Source organism: Lathyrus oleraceus, chromosome 4, assembly GCF_024323335.1.
Source record: "Lathyrus oleraceus cultivar Zhongwan6 chromosome 4, CAAS_Psat_ZW6_1.0, whole genome shotgun sequence".
NCBI lineage: Eukaryota > Viridiplantae > Streptophyta > Magnoliopsida > Fabales > Fabaceae > Lathyrus > Lathyrus oleraceus.
Genome location: NC_066582.1, coordinates 140,295,760 through 140,313,596, shown reverse-complemented (window position 1 = coordinate 140,313,596; position 17,837 = coordinate 140,295,760). Strand labels below are relative to the sequence as shown.

Here is a 17,837-nt window from a genome sequence, read left to right as displayed (position 1 = left end):
CACAAAATCAAATTTCTAATTAATACCATATAATTTTTCTCACAAATCCACAATTCCAATCTCTTCTTTTTCAATGTATTGATTTGTGATTGAGAATGGTAATCCGACAAGACGACGATATGCGTAGACAACACTAAAACACAATTGTAAACAAAATAGGATAACGACCTAACAATGGTACGACGAGTAGTGACGGCGCCAATTAATCGGCCTGGTAGCGGTTAAGAATGCAATCAATGGTGGCAATCATGTGGCCGGAAGAAGAAGAAACAACAAGGGAATGATAAGTGGTTTGAGTTTTTATTTTATTTTATTAATTTCATATATTTTATTTAATTACAACCATTAGAGTTTGATTTATCAACATGTTAAAAAATCATTATATAAATCATTTTATGTAATTTAATTACAATCATTAAATTAAATTAAATTTGTTTTATGTAATTACAATCATTATAGTATTACAACCATTATAGTATAAACCTTTTTTGTGTGCATGAATTGCAGAAAAATACTTAATAATTATTGATCGGATAATGATGATGATTTTTGATCATGTGGTGATTTTCGATCATGCGGGTTTATTTGTATTTTAGGATGGTTTATATATTTTTTGAACGTGTATTCTATGATGATTTATATATTTTTGTGTCTATTTTAGGATAGTTTCTAAATTTGTATGGAAATGATGGTGATAATTTATATTTTAATGAACAAAAATGGTGGCAATTAATTTTGTTCTTATATTTAAAATCACCATGACAATTATTGTTTATATCTAAATGGTGTATATATTTAAATGGTACTTATATTTAGTTTTAGTTTGTGTTAAATGTTTTATCATTTATTATATTTGTTGTTGTTGTTTTCTTAAATATTTATCTTTGATTTAAATTAACGTTTACATGATGATATGTTCCTAGATATTATAACATGTATTAAAATAAAATATTAGATCATATAAACAACAATAACTACCCACACTCTAGAATTAGGATGAGAAGAAACGGTTACAGCAATAATGGAATTTAGTAACAATTTTCTTATACTTTAAATAATGGAACTTAGTTTTTCACAAAAAAACTGCTTCAAGTTATGGGTGGTTTTTTTTCATCTTATTTATAGCAAAAAAATTGCCATGTGTACTACCATTATGAGCAAATTTCTACCGTAGTTGGCATTGCTTATAACTACTGAATTTTATACTCCAATAGCAATTAGTATCATGTCGTATAATTGCTTTCTGCATATATCACAAAATCAATTTTCTAATTAATACCATATAATTTTTCTCACAAATCCACAATTCCAATCTCTTCTTTTTCAATGTATGGATTTGTGATTGAGAATGGTAATCCGACAAGACGACGATATGCGTAGACAACACTACAGCATAATTGTAAACAAAATAGCATATCACCATGAAAATTATTGTTTATATCTAAATGGTGTATATATTTAAATGTATAATTGCTTTCTGCATATATCACAAAATCAAATTTCTAATTAATACCATATAATTTTTCTCACAAATCCACAATTCCAATCTCTTCTTTTTCAATGTATTGATTTGTGATTGAGAATGGTAATCCGACAAGACGACGATATGCGTAGACAACACTACAACATAATTGTAAACAAAATAGCATATCACCATGACAATTATTGTTTATATCTAAATGGTGTATATATTTAAATGGTACTTATATTTAGTTTTAGTTTGTGTTAAATGTTTTATCATTTATTATATTTGTTGTTGTTTTCTTAAATATTTATCTTTGATTTAAATTAACGTTTACATGATGATATGTTCCTAGATATTATAACATGTATTAAAATAAAATATTAGATCATATAATCAATGAAATATTACACTCCACTTTCCCGAGGTCCATTAAAAAAATGCAGACGTAATTAGATCATGAGCACATCTAAGATAAATAACAATAACATGAAAATGAGACAAAGACTTTGATGAAACACTTATTAAAATATTTTATGAAGTAAATTAAAATAAAAAAATACTCATTTATATTTTGACGCGTGTGCACACTAAAAAAAAAGGACAAACGGGCACGTAGTGTTATATAAAAACAAATTGTCTTACCTATATATAAAGCTTTAATGCGACCTATAGTAGAAACCTCATAAAAAGAAAAACAAATATTTATTTTTCTCTGTTGTGCGCATTAAAAAAAGCGGGCAGACGGGCACGGGAGTGCCCGTCTGAACGCTAGTTAGTGATAAAATTTATAGCTTGAGTGAATTAGTTAGATTTTATGAGTTGAGGCTGAATTTATTCTGAAACTCAATTGTTTTGAACGGTTTGTCATTTTTTAAAATCATATTGATCACTAATACGGTCCAATTCATTTTTTGGATCAATTTTATAGAATTTGGTGAGTCTACTTATCTATGTACTCCCCATCATCTTTTATATATATATATATATATATATATATATATATATATATATATATATATATATATATATATATATATATATATATATATATATATATATATATATATATATATATATATATATATATATATATATATATATATATATATATATATATAAAAGTAGAAATATTTTATATATAAACTTAAAAAAGCGAACACAAAAGTATTTACGAAAAGATGGTGTGGACTTTAATTTCTGTTAAATTTTGATGAGTATTCATAATAAAAAATAAAAAATAGAGTATCTTATATAAAAAAAAATTGATATATATATTGTTTTAGAAAATATCGCTAAAGCCTAAAGTAACTACACAAATATACCTCACATAAAAGAAAGTTGTAAAGCAAAATATTTTATATAAACAATACCATTTCATTTTTAATAGAGATTAATTGAAATACACTGTCAATGTAAAAGGGTTTTAAATCATCACTTAATTATAGACGTTGGATATTAAAAAAAGTTTGATTTTTATTTTAAAAATCTATAAAGTAATACAAACGGGTGATGGTGATGAATCGACGGTGTAAAACTTTTTACACTGAGAGTGTATAGTAATTAATCACTTTTAATATGTATAGTCTTTCATGTGATGTCACATAAATGTGTGACAAATGACATATAGTATATATTTTTTAAAATATAAAATTTTAATTATAAAGTTATGAAGAAAAAAAAAGCTAGAAATTGCTATAACCCGTAGGAAATTTGGTGAATGATTGATTTTGACCTAGTTCTTGGATGATTTTCTCAATCGTGCTTCAATCTAATTTCAATGTCAAAAGAAAGGTTTGAAATTTGATTTTGAGTTTAATAATCGAATTGTCTTATTCAATCCGATTTTGAGTATATATTTTATATATATATAATGTTACTCGTTGATAAATAATATTATTCATTTAAAATATATGATTATGATAGTGATGAATCAATTGAATGATTTATAAATTTTATCTATTTTTAGTTGATTAAATAGTAATTGATATTGGAGTTGATAGGGAGGATCAAAGTTCAATCCACCGCAACTGCGATCAAAATGGAGTTGAAACCACTTATTGTCAGAGATGATCTCCGAATCAGATTAGTTAGTTTGACGGACCGAAAATTGGTGGTGAGAAAAATATAGTTTATTAATTTAAAAAGATTAACTAAATAAGTCAAATAGTTTTATAAATAGATCCCAAATTTAAAAAAGATTAATTAACTAAGTAAATATTTTCATGTAATTTTTTTTTTTAAAATTATTTAAGAGAGAGAATTTTTCAATTTTTTATTAATGAAATTTAAAATATATAAAGAATTAATTAAAACATTTAAATAATTTTATGTGAAACTAAAAAAAAAGATTCATTGAATTTTTAAAATAGATAGATAGATCAGATCCATCCATATGATTAAGTGGATCAATTGCATTGAATCTAATAAACAGTTTTTTTGTTTGATAGATGTATTAATTAATTATTGACATTTATTAGAAGAATTACATATTGTATAATTGATTTACACTTGATTGTATTGGATGCTATCACATTTAAGTTGTCTACTTGGAGACACTATTGAAATTTATTGGCTACTGAATATTTGCCAAGTAAAATGAAGTTTGTTTACTCATAACAAAGAACCAACCTTTGGTTTTGACTTAGTTTTCCCTCTTTCTTTGTGCAGAAGTGTAATCTCAAATGAGAATCACGTCGATGGAAGAGATTAAGGTTAGGCTTATCATCAGAACAAGAAAGAGGTGCATATAAGGTTGTAGAGGAACTTCATATCAATTTGCAATCTTTGAAACCATCATTCATCAAAACAATGATCCGGTCTCATTTTTTGTTGGTAGGTACAGAATATCTTTCTATATGGTTTACACCCTCTTATCCATGATTTGTGCATTCTTTCAAGTTTATATTATCAATTATCAATTAAAAAAACTCTTGGGCCTAGTTCAAAGCCCAAAGCTGGATCTATGAATTGGAGGGGGTGTAGTGGATCATGTGATGTGCTAAGGAGACAGACGTTTGGGCCTTAGGCCCTAACCAAAACCTCGTCCCCAAATCGAGTCTGCAGTGAGAAGTAGGTATAAGCGTTTATTCCAGCTGCGACCAACAAACACGAATGAAAAGATGGCAACTCTTTGGTGCAGTGTCGACGGTACCGCACAAATTCCGTGTATCCACTCGCACCCAAGCAATAAGTTATAATTAACATTGGACTTAATGACCATGAATAACGGTTGCCTAGAAGTTGAGCCAACTGATAGGCCTACCTGAATTACACCTAGTATGTTGTTGGTTTTATCCTCATAATTGGACAACACCATATTATGCGGCCTCAGATCTTCATAAGTCTTCCCTATTTTCTTTAATATAGAATGTGGCATTAATTTAATTATTGCGCCTCCATCTATAAACACTTTGTTGACGGGCATGGCATCTACCTTCGCCCTAATAAAGAGCGGCTTCAGGTGATACATCATACCCGGATCAGGCCTTTCAAACACAGCTTGTTGTTCTTCAACCACACCATTATTCATGACGTAGTAATAGAGAGGCTTCTGGTTATCAGCCTGGTCCTGTACGAAATCCTTTTCAGCCTCGGGCACTTCAGACACCCTATCGTATTCAGCTAGCAACACTGAAATTATGCCATAGTTAATCTATAAATCATCCTCAGACTCTTCGTCGAAGTTATCTTCGACCATTTCAACATCTGATCGGGGTGGGTATTCTGGCCATTCATCCTCCGGCTGAAGAGTATAATGGGGCTCCTCTTCCTTCGGATGGGGAGTGTACTCAGAAGATTCATCCTCGGACTATGGAGAGTATTCGGGTGTCTTTTCCCTCACCTTTAGTGCCCATTTTCCCATATGGCTTTCTTTCACAAATGGCCTTTGAGTGGCAGTCATCTTGTCTTCCTCATTAAATCTCTTTGAGTAAGGCTTCATCAGAACCTTCGACGCAGTTGTGTTGTGCTTTGCCGTTGGGGCATCGTGCTTTGTTGCGAAGGTTTCCCTTTCAGACTTCTTTTTTCTTTGATGACGCTTTCATTGGGTGTGTGTCATGGGATTGTTACCCTTGTAGGACGGAGGGATATAAGAATTCCCTTTCGACACCTTCTTCCCGTTGTGACTTGGCATCCCGACCTTAGGGTCGACTTCCTTTAATTTGGGGTGGTTTGCCCCTTTCTAATTAACAGGCTTCACCCATTTCTCTTTAGTTGCATTTGATGGTGATCAGAAAGTCCTGTGTCAAGGTTGTTGAAACTGCCTCTTATACTCTTCATTTCTACGAGGTCTACCCTCATTGGTAGGGGCAAACCTAGTAGCTTGGTTCCAACCCCTTCCTCTTATGGGGTCGAATCTTCTTGTGCCCTCTAGCTTTTTTGCCGACTATTTATCAAACATGACACTACAACATGGATAAAGCACTGTCTTAGAATCGTTGAGCTTGCAACACTCAAGGAAATCAATCAACCCCTCTTCAGACTTGGGGTAGACTGCTTATATGTCACAATTGGAGATAGCGGAGATCTATTCAGCTTTGTTTACTTCCATGTTGGAGCCTTCAGTAGCTTCAACCATTAGGATCTCCATCGACTCAGCATAGTTGGCATCTTCTGTTTGTATGGGATCTAAATCCACCTTCATTAAAGACTTTGGATTTTCACTAAATTGTAACCTTCCATCTTTCAAGCTTTTTGAACCAAATCTCTGAAAAACACACATTGAGAAGTTTTATGACCTCGAAAATTATGGTACTTACAAAAACCTATTTTCTTTCTTTGTTCTAAAGGAGGAGTTTTAAGGCCATGAGGCACTATTATCTGTCCATCGGCGACCAGAAGTCAAATATTTTCTCGCATTTAGTAATATCAAAAGTATAAGTTCTAGTGGCGAATTTCTCATTCTTGCTGGTCTCAACGAGTTTTTTCCATTTGATAGTTTCAGCAATTTACACACATAAGGGGGTCCTGGCTTAAGTTCGGCCACGTTGACCTCTCCCTCTTCAGAATAGTCATCACCTACATCAGAGATGTAATAGTCTTCTTCTATATAAGCGACTTTTTCCTTTTTATGATATTTATTTGTTCTAGCTTTTTCAGCTTTGAAACATTCGACCTGGCGAACCATATCCGCCAATTGTGTCATATCCCTAAGATATTAGGTATCCAATTTCTTCCTAATTGAATAGTCTAGGCCACCAACGACCATGTCGACCAACTCGTGTTCAGGCACCTGCGTAAAACCCATTGCCTTGAGAAGTCTAAATCTATTCAAATAGTCATCTATCGACTCATGGACTTTTCTCCTAACACTAGCCAACTCTTTCAAACTAATTTTCGATTGTCCCATATAAATTTGTTCGTGGAACAATCTCTCCAACTGACTCCATGATTGGACAGAGTGTGGAGGAAGAGTTGTGAACCAAGTGAAAGCATTTTTAGTTAAAGAATTAGGGAAGTATTTCATCTTTAAATTCTCATTGTTAGCAATGTCGCCAGCCTCAGTTTGGCAACGGGTGACATGTTCAACTATCGACTCATTAGTGTTTTTGGCCAATTTGGTAAACTTTGGGACTTTCCACCCCTTAGGTGATTTTGTTTGTCGAACGTATTCTGAAAAAAGGGATATAAAATTTGGTCTATGGAGTCCCACATTAAATCCATTCTGGGACAAAATTTCCTCGACCATGTTTGCTATGTTGTTTTCTCCCTCAAAATGGTTTTGTTGGACATGCCTAAGCACTTGGCCAGCATTCTGGTTTCCTTGAACCATCAAAGGCCTAGGGTTATTTTGTTCTATTTGTTCTACCTCTTCCATATTTAGATGAGGATCAGGTAATTAAAACCATTGGTTTTGGCCTATAGTGGCTTGTGCTATCCCATTCTCGGGGTTTTCGACCTGCCTAATGTTCGATATTTGGGGGAAAGGTCGCACGTGTACTGGAGGCATGCCAAAGAAGTAAGCAATTCACCCCATTTGATTTTCCAACACTTCACAAGTCTGATTTGTATTTGCAATCAAAAGGTTGAAAATGGTTCTCATTTATTGGGTGAGAGTATTGACTAATTCTAAGTTACTCTGGTCCATTTGTTGCCTCATAGCAATCATGGATGTCGTATTTAAAGATGGTGTACTTTGACGCATGTAACTTATCCCTTATGGTTACGCCATATTGTTGATGGTCGACGCTGAGGCATTAGAGGGATTGAAGGTGTGAAAAACACAAGAAATGAAGGGTTTGAATTGGGTTTTAAAACCAAAGCTTTTTACCAACTCAAGAACACCACACAAATGTTAATAACAAAAAGATAATAACACAAGTATTTTTATCCTGGTTTGCTTGAAACTCAAAGTTACTCCAGTCCACCCGCCAAGGTGATTTCTCCTTATACACAAGGACTTAGTCCACTATAATCAACTGATTACAATAATCACAAAGAATAACCTTCTTTGTCTTCTCAAGGATCCAACTATACCCTAGTATCCTTAAGGAATCACAAAGAACAACTTTCTTTATCTTCTCAAGGATCTGACTATACCCTAGTCTCCTTAAGGAATTACAAACAACAAGTTTGAATCAAAGTTTTTGTGTTTACAAGATGCTTCTACACAAGAATATTATACACAAATGAAAAACAAACACTTAAAGATAGACTGTGTGCAAAAATAATAGCTTTAAACAAAGAAATCGACTTGTCAAATATTGTAGTGTGTCTTAGCTTTTTCTTCAAGTCTCAAAGTATTACTTATATAGCATAAGAAAAGAGATCATTTGAGGGTAAAATGGGGATACCAATATAGCGGTTGTCCATTGTTGGATTAGTGAAAGGAGTGACACATAGTACCGTCCTTCACCCACAATATTAGTGACATGTATGATGTATAATACTGTTATTTTCCCACGATATCGGGTAGTGGAAGGAATATTTGATTTGTACCATGTACTATTTGATCACGTATCCATTTTGATCTTATCTTCTAATTCATTGACTTCTGATGAATAGATGATGAAGCATGAAATGAAGAAACATATAGTTGGATTTATAAACTTCAGAGTCCTAAGTCAGAACCTTGACATCGTCAGTAGTCTGGCTTGAGATCTTCAGAATCTTCAGACTCTTCAGTCAAAACCTTGATAACCTCAACGTTTGGCTTGAGATATTCAGAATCTTTAGCTAAGTAACAAAACTTCAAAAGCTTTTCATTCTTCATAAGCTTGATGATCAGAGTTTCATCCATAAGCATAAACTGAGAGAATGTTGCAGCAGTAACATAGCGTCTCCTCAGAAACTTCTCAGGAGTGAATTAGCACAGAAACAAAAATATCATTGCAGCAACAACTTGAACATATTTCAGAAGTTCTCATGATTAGCGCATAAGCGGAATTTGAACACAATGTTCAGAAACTGATAACGTTGCATGTCATAAACTCATAATCAAAACTGGTTGTTAAAGCTACACAATAACAAATCATTAGGGTACAAAAATTGTTCTCACACAAATACATTGTTATCATCAAAAATCAAGGTATAGATGTAGAATCAAATCTTGTTCTGACAGGATTGTATAGTGGCATTGGGGCCACTGCATTGTCACTAACGGTTAACATATTAGTCTGAAGGTTAGCCATCATCGACGTTGGCATCCCATAAGGGTAGTCTCTGCCGCTTTATGGCATTGAAAACCCAAACAAAGGCCTCCAAATTTTAGGGTTAATAAGGAAATTCCCTGATTACGGTGGAAGAGTTGCTCTTTATGACAATATTGAAGCGGTTTGCGTCACTGACACCAGAGGAATTGTTGTCCTAACAGACGTTGAGGCGACAGGCTCTTCAACCATTGACACGTTGGTTTTTGTACTACATTTTAAGGATTATTCTAGGGATTGACATTATCTACAGGAGGACGCGACTTTTAGAAAAAGATTTTCCACTTCTTAATCGCATGCAAACTACCCAAAAACAATCATGAATATAGAACAAGTTTATAAGAAAAACTATGGATATTTGTGAAAGATATGCAGATTTAGCACATGTCCCACCGGATGTGCCACTTTGTTTACGTAGAAATTTGGTAAACAAGCGATGTTCTCTTAATTAAAGGTTACTTGCAAGATCGAACAGTGAATCCTAGGACATGTTGCTAAAAGGTATGTTTTATACTTTTCTTTTGTCAAACAACCTATTTTTGACTTGGTGAAAATAGTGATTTTAGTAAATGTAAAGAGATGAAGACTTCGACAGTGTAGAAAATATAAGGAAAATGACAAGACTTGAAAGTATAAAAGAAATGTACTTGAACGAAATTGAAAATAAACCGGTAAGGCAAAGTAAAGTGAAAATTAAAAACTTTGCATTGAATGTAAAAGATGGTGTTTCATTGTTCATAAATTTTCTCAGTCATGACTCTTTTCTCTGGACGCTGGTACTTCAAGTTTTGAATGAGATTTCTGTAATAAAATGAACACCCCCTGAATTCTACAAAAGAACTCATGTATATATACTAGTACGAAAATAATTACTCCTAACGTTCATATCTTTAATGCTCTCTCCACGTGTCCTTCAGAACCACTTCTTCAACACTCTTACTACTATCGAAACATTATACGGTCGAAATACTCACGCAACATTCTAGAAAAACATTAAGTCCTAAATCTCGTCGACCCAGGACTCTTCTTTATGCATACATCATTAGTGTACCTAAAGCTTTGTCTTTGTTGAGATTTTTGCCCTTAGCAAACGCTACATTAAAAAAAATCACAAAATTGAAAGGAAACCAAAAAATTTATTTAAAAAATAATTAAATATGAAAATCAGATTGGAGACTAAAAGTTAAAAAAATAAATCAAAATAGATAAATTAAAAATGCTTTTTTTTTTAAAGTGCTTGAATGAGGTCAACAATTAGGCAGAGTAGGACTTTGAAAAATAAGTCATTTGTGGTGGAAAAATAGTGGAACTTGGAAGTAGCAAACACTTTAATACTATATGTTTTGTGTATGCTACACTACCTACTAGTACTTGTTTGTTGATTCATTCATATATCTCCTCTCAAATTAAATGGAGACACAATTTATGAATGATTTGCTTTACAATTTATCCCACTCATAAATAAATAATTATTTATTTTGCTTAAGCGTGAAAAAACAAAAAGCCAAAGTTTTCCTTTCCTTTCAAAGACAATTTCTTTATTTCTAGGCAACCTATTTTACTTTACCATTAATCTAATATAATAATAATCCCATATGGTAAGTAACATGTATTGTGATTTTTATTCTCTATTTTATTTTTCCCATTTCCACAAAATATAATTTTAAAATGAGGAAAGAAAAAGAAAGCCCTCCCAACAACTTTAAAATTATTTAATATATTTCTCCACCAGATTCCAACCATATCCTAATAATTATTTATGTTAAATATTTTTCATTTATTTAATACTAATTCATATAAATGATATTTTAATAACCTGTTCAGTAGTATATCTCTCCTTTTCCTCTTTAATTTTTTAATCTCAATTTGGACACACTAATGAAAGTTAGGACATTTTATTAAATTGGCATTTTCATTTCCTTTGGAAACTCCAAAATTTCAAATTTCACTCTTTCTTATTTTCCTTCTATTTTCTCAAAGCCAGATTTTTTTTTCTGTTTAAAATTTTAGATTTTTCCCCTGCAATTTTTTTAACGATGAAATTTATGCAAATGGTGCAAATTTATGCTCAGTTTTTTTTTAATCTTTCAGTTTAAATTTTAATTTTAAGTTTTTCATCTATTTTTTTTTTTGGAAAAAATATTTACCAGTATAGCAGTGAAGTTTGAAGAAAATAATGAGAAATTGAAGTTAATAACTGTTTGAAAACATGGAGGCTAGTGGCGGTGTTAGTGGTGGCGTTACGGTGGTGGGATCGGATGCTCCGTCAGAGTTCCATGTAGCACCGAGAACCGAGAACCAAACTCCGACCGGTGGATCGGTAGTTCAGTTTACTACAGCGGTCCAAGGAAATTCTCAGCCGCAGAATCCGCCGCATGCGGCGGTGGTAACGGTGGTCCCGGCAGATACGACGGTTCCTGAGAAGAAGAAGAGAGGCCGGCCGAGAAAGTATGCAGCGGACGGTTCGGTGAGGATAGCGCTGTCTCCGAAGCCGATATCTTCCTCTGCTCCGTTGCCACCGGTGATCGATTTCACGGCGGAGAAGCGTGCGAAGGTGCGGCCGGTTAGCTCGGTGAGCAAAGGCAAATTCGAGTTGGAAAATATAGGTATTGATAAGTAACTATTTTGAGTATGAAATGTTACTATTTTGGATTGTGTTGTGTGCGTTTGGGTCTCTATGGTTTCGGTTGTTGACTTATGTGGAAGTGAATTCAGATGTGGGACCTTTGATAATGTACGTTAGTCGACTTAGCTTTGTGTGTATGTAATCTATAATAAGGTGAATCCTCTTAACAAGTGGAATCTCGGGCGACTCCCGAACAAGTGGAATGTCGTGGGTCTGAACTCCGTCTTTACCTTTAACTGCACACCTATCAATTGAGTTAGGTTAACCGGAGGTTATGTCTGTTATTTAGAAGCTTTCAAACTTCAACTTGATGCTTGGTTCATGCCCTGTGCATTCTATGCTATCTTAAATTGATACATAGATTCTTGAGATGGGCAAAATCTTAGAATATTAATATAGGTGTAGTGTTTTTTTACCTTTTATGACTGGTTATGAGTTCCATTAGTCTATTCTAGGACAAAAGTACAGTGATGTTTTAACATTTTATTAACTAGTAATTTTAGTCTATATATTCAAATTCTTATTTTGATCTAAATTAGAGATGCCTTTTGATTGAAATCCGAACATATGTAATTTAATTGTTAATTATTGAAAAAATTTACCTTTTTTTTAGGTGAATGGGTCCCTTGCTCAACTAGTTCAAATTTCACACCTCACATCATCACTGTTAATACTGGAGAGGTAAGTTTCTGAAGAAATAAACCCTAAACCCTAAAGTCCTATCTTACATGCATGTCTTTTGTACTTTTTACGGTGATAACTGGAAAATAGTCTAACTAGTGATTGACAACAATTTTTCTTTTGGTTATCTTAGGATGTTACTATGAAAGTAATATCATTTTCTCAGCAAGGGCCTCGAGCTCTATGTGTTCTTTCAGCAAATGGTGTCATAAAAAGTGTCACACTTCGTCAGCCCGATGCTTCTGGGGGCACATTGACATATGAGGTGAAACATTTGCGCAAGTTTATAGTATCATTTCTTCTTATAGCAGAGACTTTCATATTGCTCTATTGTGCATCTAATGATCTATATAGTTTTTAAGAGTGATGTTTCTCCTGGCTCTTCCAGCATATCCTGGAATTAGATTATTTTTTCACAGAACACAGTTACATATCTCAGTTGTTGATTGAAGTATTACTGCTTTCTTAGCCTTCTGAATCTTCTGATGTCCGTCATGCGGGGAAATCTCATCTTCCTCACTGGTTTTTCTACAGGGACTATTTGAAATTCTTTCTTTATCTGGTTCATTCATGCCAAATGATAGCGGAGGAACACGAAGCAGGTCAGGTGGTCTGAGTGTTTCTTTATCAAGTCCTGATGGCCGTGTTGTTGGTGGAGGAGTTGCTGGTCTATTGGTGGCTGCAAGTCCAGTGCAGGTATGTGTTCTTCTATCCATAAGAGACAACTCCATTAAGTTTATTTGTTTCTGATCATTCTTATTTCAAACATGTATCGATCAGGTAGTGGTTGGTAGTTTTATGGCAGGAAACCAACATGAGCAGAAGGCGAGAAATCAGAAACACGATGTGATATCAACTGTGACAACTACTGCTATTGTTCCCATCCCTACTCTTGATCCAATTCCTATTCTATCATCAGTTACTTCCTTCCGCGGAGATAATTGGTCTGCTGTGCAGGCGCCAGAAACGAAAGACAAGCCTGTTTCTGACATTAACGTGTCACTTCCTGGCGGTTAATATCGTAAGGAATCCCTTATACATATGCATTTGTATTTAGCTGCTTACAACACTGTAATGGGGTTCCTAGTTATTGTCTCGCTTTACCTTGTTTGTTTGTTGTGTTTTAAGGCTATTGAACTCTGAATGTATCAGGACCAGCATATGTTATACTGGGTTCTGCCATTGTAATGGGGTACATCAAGATGTTGTCCCACTTAAATTAATTTAGATTATATCATTTTCGTTATATTTTTCTCTTTCTTTCTTATTACATGACAGTATATAATGCATTTTAATTTTGTCATTCTATTTCCTTCCTTCTCTTTCTTTCTTATAGGTGGATATACCGTGAAACTAGGGTTGACATTTTATTTTGCTTTGGACTGTTTTAGCTACATCAATAGCCATATTTTTTGTGTGCTTGTCACATCAATATGTTGTGAACTTTGTTCTGATATTTCAAGTCTTCGATTTCAACAAAAAAAATTCTGGCTTTGTAATAAAATTGGAAAATGTTTATTGTTACAAGAAAAAAGTTTGACGATGAAAATGCTAGAATCTTAAGTAACAGAATGTAACACTTGCAAATATAAACCAAAACTTGTATAAATCCTCTTCGGCCTATTTTATTTTATTTTTCATTCCTCTCTTTTTTGTATAAATCATATGTAACGCTGCTCACTAAAATTTTAAGTTGTTTAAGAAAGATATATTGAGCCGAGCCGTATAGTACACATGACAAGAGCTACTCATGGTGTAATACTTAACTTTTTACTTTTTACAGTGACAGTTTTTATATACTTCAGATTCATTGTACACAACGAATAGTAGATGAATGGATACTTAAAGATCAACTTACTATAGAAAAGTATTGATCAAACGTTAACAAAACTAGTTGCAGTTATAAAACCACAATATTGCATAAGTCTGAACTATATAGAAAATCGTCATATTTTCCATTGAAAAAAAAAAAGTAATCCAGACATGCATGAAAAAACCGGCAAAAGCTGTAATAGTTGTTTATAATGAATGTAGTGTGATAAGTTTGCAAGAGAAAACAGAGGACATAGTAAAGTTTCACAATACAGGTACCTTGGATTGGTTCATTCAGTAAGAGTTGGAATTCAAGCACCGAGCATCAAGATATGAACAGAATATGACTACCAAAGATTATACATATCCCCAAAGTTGACTAAGGAAATAGAATGTGAAACACTCTGGTTCTGCAAATATAAAAGGACTGTAAACTAAGAGGTCTTAACCAATGCCTGCGCCTGCATCCTCGTGAGATGCATGAGCTTTTATGCGGGGTGGCCTTACAATTTTGTCAATGAGCCCATAGTCAATGGCCCCTTGTGCATCAAACCGTTTTATCCTTTTCAAGTCTTCGGCAATCTGAAGAGGTGCATTTAAAAAATTAGTCTTCCAGCCAATAAAATTTTAACATAAACATCTAGGAAAGAATGAACTAAGATACACAAAAGGAGGCTTAGATAACAAAAGGTTGAAAAAACATATCCTTGTGGAAGCAGTGTGTCAGGTGAATTTGACTTCATCTGCAAAGAAAATCTAATGATTTTTCGAGAACTTCTTTTTTGACTTGCAGTGAGTAAGTTCAAAGGTCAAACAATTAGAGAGGGTCATGATATACAAACCATGACAGAAGTTACAAATGCTAATTTATCTCCATGAGTTCCATCCATTGTAAAGTGAACTGACCTTCTCAAAAGGCTGGCCTGTTTTGCTCGCTAACTCCTTGAAAACGTAATCTCTGATTCTAAGAAGTTCATCTGCTTCATTTCGAATATCATCCGCCTGAAAGAGTTTTTATGGTGTTGGCATCAAAATTAAAAGCAGCTCATTCTTACATAAACAATGTATTACTACTGATGACATCAATCTCAGACAAAAGACAGACATACCCGACCACGAGCAGATCCTGCTGGAGATTGGAGAGCAATTCTTGAAAGAGGCATTGCAGTACGTTTTCCCTTCAATACAACAGAACATTGCAAAAGATTAATGGATCATCAGAACTATTTTCATAACATTAGAGATGCCAATGGACTCAACACAACAGGCACAAGGCACAAGGCACAAGTAGTAAAACACCAATTTGACATGAATGCGACAACAAAGCAGAATGGAGTATAAGATTGAAGATTGCCAGTAAGATTGTGATGGAAATTGAAATTAATGACTGAAATAGTAGTAAAAAATTTATTACTGTGCTCCCAACTTTTTCATTTTAACATGCAATCCACAATAGCTATTGCTGATAGTATGATCATTCATGAAGTTAAGGTTGTGCTATACATATAATACATGTGAGGCACTCACCATTGGCAACAGAAGCTGTGAAAAAACTTACTTCCTTCTAAGGTTGTATATAATGATACAATGCATTCATTTTAAATGTATATAAATGTCAATCATGATCCTTAATCGTATTTGTGTATAGTACAAAAAGATTACTTCTGTAGGTAAGTACCAAGTCCATTCAACATGTCATCTCTAATTATATTAAGAAAGTAAATCTCTAACTATACAACTCCTTAACAAAGATAATCTTTAATTATATTAAGAACGCAAAATCTCTAACCATAAATCACCGTACTATGACAAGCTAAACTTCTAAAAGACAGTAGCATAATACAACACCTTTTGTCCAGCTGCAAGAAGAAATGATGCCATATTATAAGCTTGGCCCACACAATGAGTGGCTATAGGAGTCTCCAAGCTCTGCATGGTATCATAGAGAGCCAAGCATGGTGTAAGCTGCAAATGATGAAATTTTAAGCGAGTTAAATACCTGATAGTCAAAAGGAACATGAAGAAAGAAACAAAAGGATGTAATTATTGATCTCCTAACACTAGAATCATTACTTACCTCCCCACCAGGACCATTAATGTACAAATAGAGAAACCTGGTGTTATCTATACTGTCAAGATACAGCAAAGTTGCCAATATTTGATTACTAAATTCTTCATTTATCTCTTGTGCAATGAAGACAACACGTTCTCGATACTGCATCAAATAATGCACGAGTTCTTTTTAGAAATTAACTTAATGAAAAAGAATTCGATGTTTATATGAGATCCATGACTGTGTGACAAAGTAAACCAATATCTCTTAGATAGGTAGTCTATTATCTTTGAAAAAATGTGTTTGTGTCAGTGTCCATGTCAGAAACCGAATTTTCAAATTATTACTTGTGTCAACATGACGTGAGTGTAGTGTTGGTGACGTGTTTTCGGTGTCCATGGTTCATAGTCTATGACTATTGCCTAATGATAAATATATTCAGATATAACAACTTACAAGGGCATTCCATAAATCAATCCATTGCCAAGAATCTTCACCGGGTGTTTTATAGCGTACTCTAGGAGTTCCAATGGGCATCATTAGAAATTGTGCCCTAACTGGTTTCTGGTTAGCATACCTGAAAACATGAAAAATTTGACACCGTTTGCATCAATCTTTTTATACAATGAAATATAACTTTTGTAAAAACCCTTCTAGTGTATTTTGGCGTAAAAACAGTGTCTACAGATTTAGGGTATCTGAGAATTACCGGAAATTGAGAACTTTGTTAACTTTACCGAAAAACTGAGCATTTACGCTAGATGAAACGGAAGACGCTCCAAAAGAACCTGCAATTGAAAATAGTGAGCGAAAAACGAAAGAAAGGGGTGAAAATTGAATAAGAAAAAGAAAGAAATGGGCGCACGTGAAGATTGGAGTTTCAATCCAGAGTAGATTTTAGTGGAAACACTGCAACGGAAAAAGCGAAAACACGGTGAGAATTAGTTGAAACTGAATTGAATAATTTACAGGAAGGGATAGAAGAGGGAGATTTTGACCTAGGTGGAGAACAAACACGAGGGGTTGAAACGGCGGCGTAAGGTGAAACCGCCATGTTGAAGTGAACGACGAGGTAGTGGATAGGGAAATGAAAGTTGTGTTGTGTTTCAAAATTTCAACCATCGTCTAATAAAATTATAATATTTTATCATATCATAATGATATTTTAAAATTAATTATTTGAGTTAACATTATCATTTGTTTGCATTATTTTATAGATTTTTAAAATAAAGGTTAAATTTGTTTCAATATTCAACGGCTATGATTAATTGACAATGTAAAATTCTTTTAACCTGTCAGTGTATTTTCATTAAATCCATATATTTTTATGATTGATTGAAAACTTCGGTACATATTTTATTTTATTTAATTAAGAATATGATTAAAAACTTGATTTTATTCTTTTTATCCTGAAAATTTTGATTTGGTGTATGTTAACTCTAATTTTTTGTATCCACTCTTTGAATTGTGGTAGAATGATATTTCTACATCGGTTTTAATTGGACCATATAAAAAAAGTTAGGTTCGGAATTATCTACCAATTATGATAATATC

The 17,837-nt window shown here is 33.4% G+C and overlaps 3 protein-coding genes across 3 annotated transcripts; 1 reads left to right on the top strand and 2 right to left on the bottom strand.

The window, feature by feature from the left end:
• Positions 1-6,620: 6,620 nt before the first annotated feature.
• On the bottom strand, positions 6,621-7,280 carry LOC127136419 (uncharacterized). The gene has a single exon (XM_051062975.1). It carries the CDS (start codon positions 7,278-7,280, stop codon positions 6,621-6,623), a length of 660 nt encoding a protein of 219 aa, XP_050918932.1.
• A 3,701-nt stretch (positions 7,281-10,981) lies between these two features.
• LOC127074122 (AT-hook motif nuclear-localized protein 1) lies at positions 10,982-13,664 on the top strand. Its single transcript, XM_051015416.1, has 5 exons — positions 10,982-11,717; positions 12,351-12,418; positions 12,552-12,683; positions 12,953-13,114; positions 13,199-13,664. The coding sequence occupies exons 1-5, from the start codon at positions 11,321-11,323 to the stop codon at positions 13,433-13,435; spliced, it is 996 nt and encodes a 331-aa protein (XP_050871373.1). The 5' UTR covers positions 10,982-11,320; the 3' UTR covers positions 13,436-13,664.
• Positions 13,665-14,484: 820 nt separating this feature from the next.
• LOC127074123 (ATP-dependent Clp protease proteolytic subunit-related protein 2, chloroplastic) lies at positions 14,485-17,415 on the bottom strand. The gene is made up of 9 exons (XM_051015417.1): positions 17,282-17,415; positions 17,149-17,192; positions 16,993-17,071; positions 16,740-16,860; positions 16,308-16,445; positions 16,079-16,195; positions 15,340-15,408; positions 15,137-15,232; positions 14,485-14,812 (listed from the first exon to the last, which is right to left on the bottom strand). The coding sequence occupies exons 1-9, from the start codon at positions 17,335-17,337 to the stop codon at positions 14,675-14,677; spliced, it is 858 nt and encodes a 285-aa protein (XP_050871374.1). The 5' UTR covers positions 17,338-17,415; the 3' UTR covers positions 14,485-14,674.
• Positions 17,416-17,837: the final 422 nt, after the last annotated feature.

What these genes read in the sequence shown, in the direction of transcription:
- LOC127136419 (XM_051062975.1), bottom strand. Translation starts at nt 7,280, where the DNA reads ATGGAAGAGGTAGAACAAATAGAACAAAATAACCCTAGGCCTTTGATG.
- LOC127074122 (XM_051015416.1), top strand. Translation starts at nt 11,321, where the DNA reads ATGGAGGCTAGTGGCGGTGTTAGTGGTGGCGTTACGGTGGTGGGATCG. An exon ending in ATTCGAGTTGGAAAATATAG is followed by an intron (nt 11,718 to 12,350) that starts GTATTGATAAGT and finishes CCTTTTTTTTAG; the next exon opens with GTGAATGGGTCCCTTGCTCA. An exon ending in TGGCTGCAAGTCCAGTGCAG is followed by an intron (nt 13,115 to 13,198) that starts GTATGTGTTCTT and finishes TGTATCGATCAG; the next exon opens with GTAGTGGTTGGTAGTTTTAT.
- LOC127074123 (XM_051015417.1), bottom strand. Translation starts at nt 17,337, where the DNA reads ATGGCGGTTTCACCTTACGCCGCCGTTTCAACCCCTCGTGTTTGTTCT. An exon ending in CGTGTTTGTTCTCCACCTAG is followed by an intron (nt 17,193 to 17,281) that starts GTCAAAATCTCC and finishes TTTCCGTTGCAG; the next exon opens with TGTTTCCACTAAAATCTACT. An exon ending in TTAATGGTCCTGGTGGGGAG is followed by an intron (nt 16,196 to 16,307) that starts GTAAGTAATGAT and finishes CATCATTTGCAG; the next exon opens with CTTACACCATGCTTGGCTCT.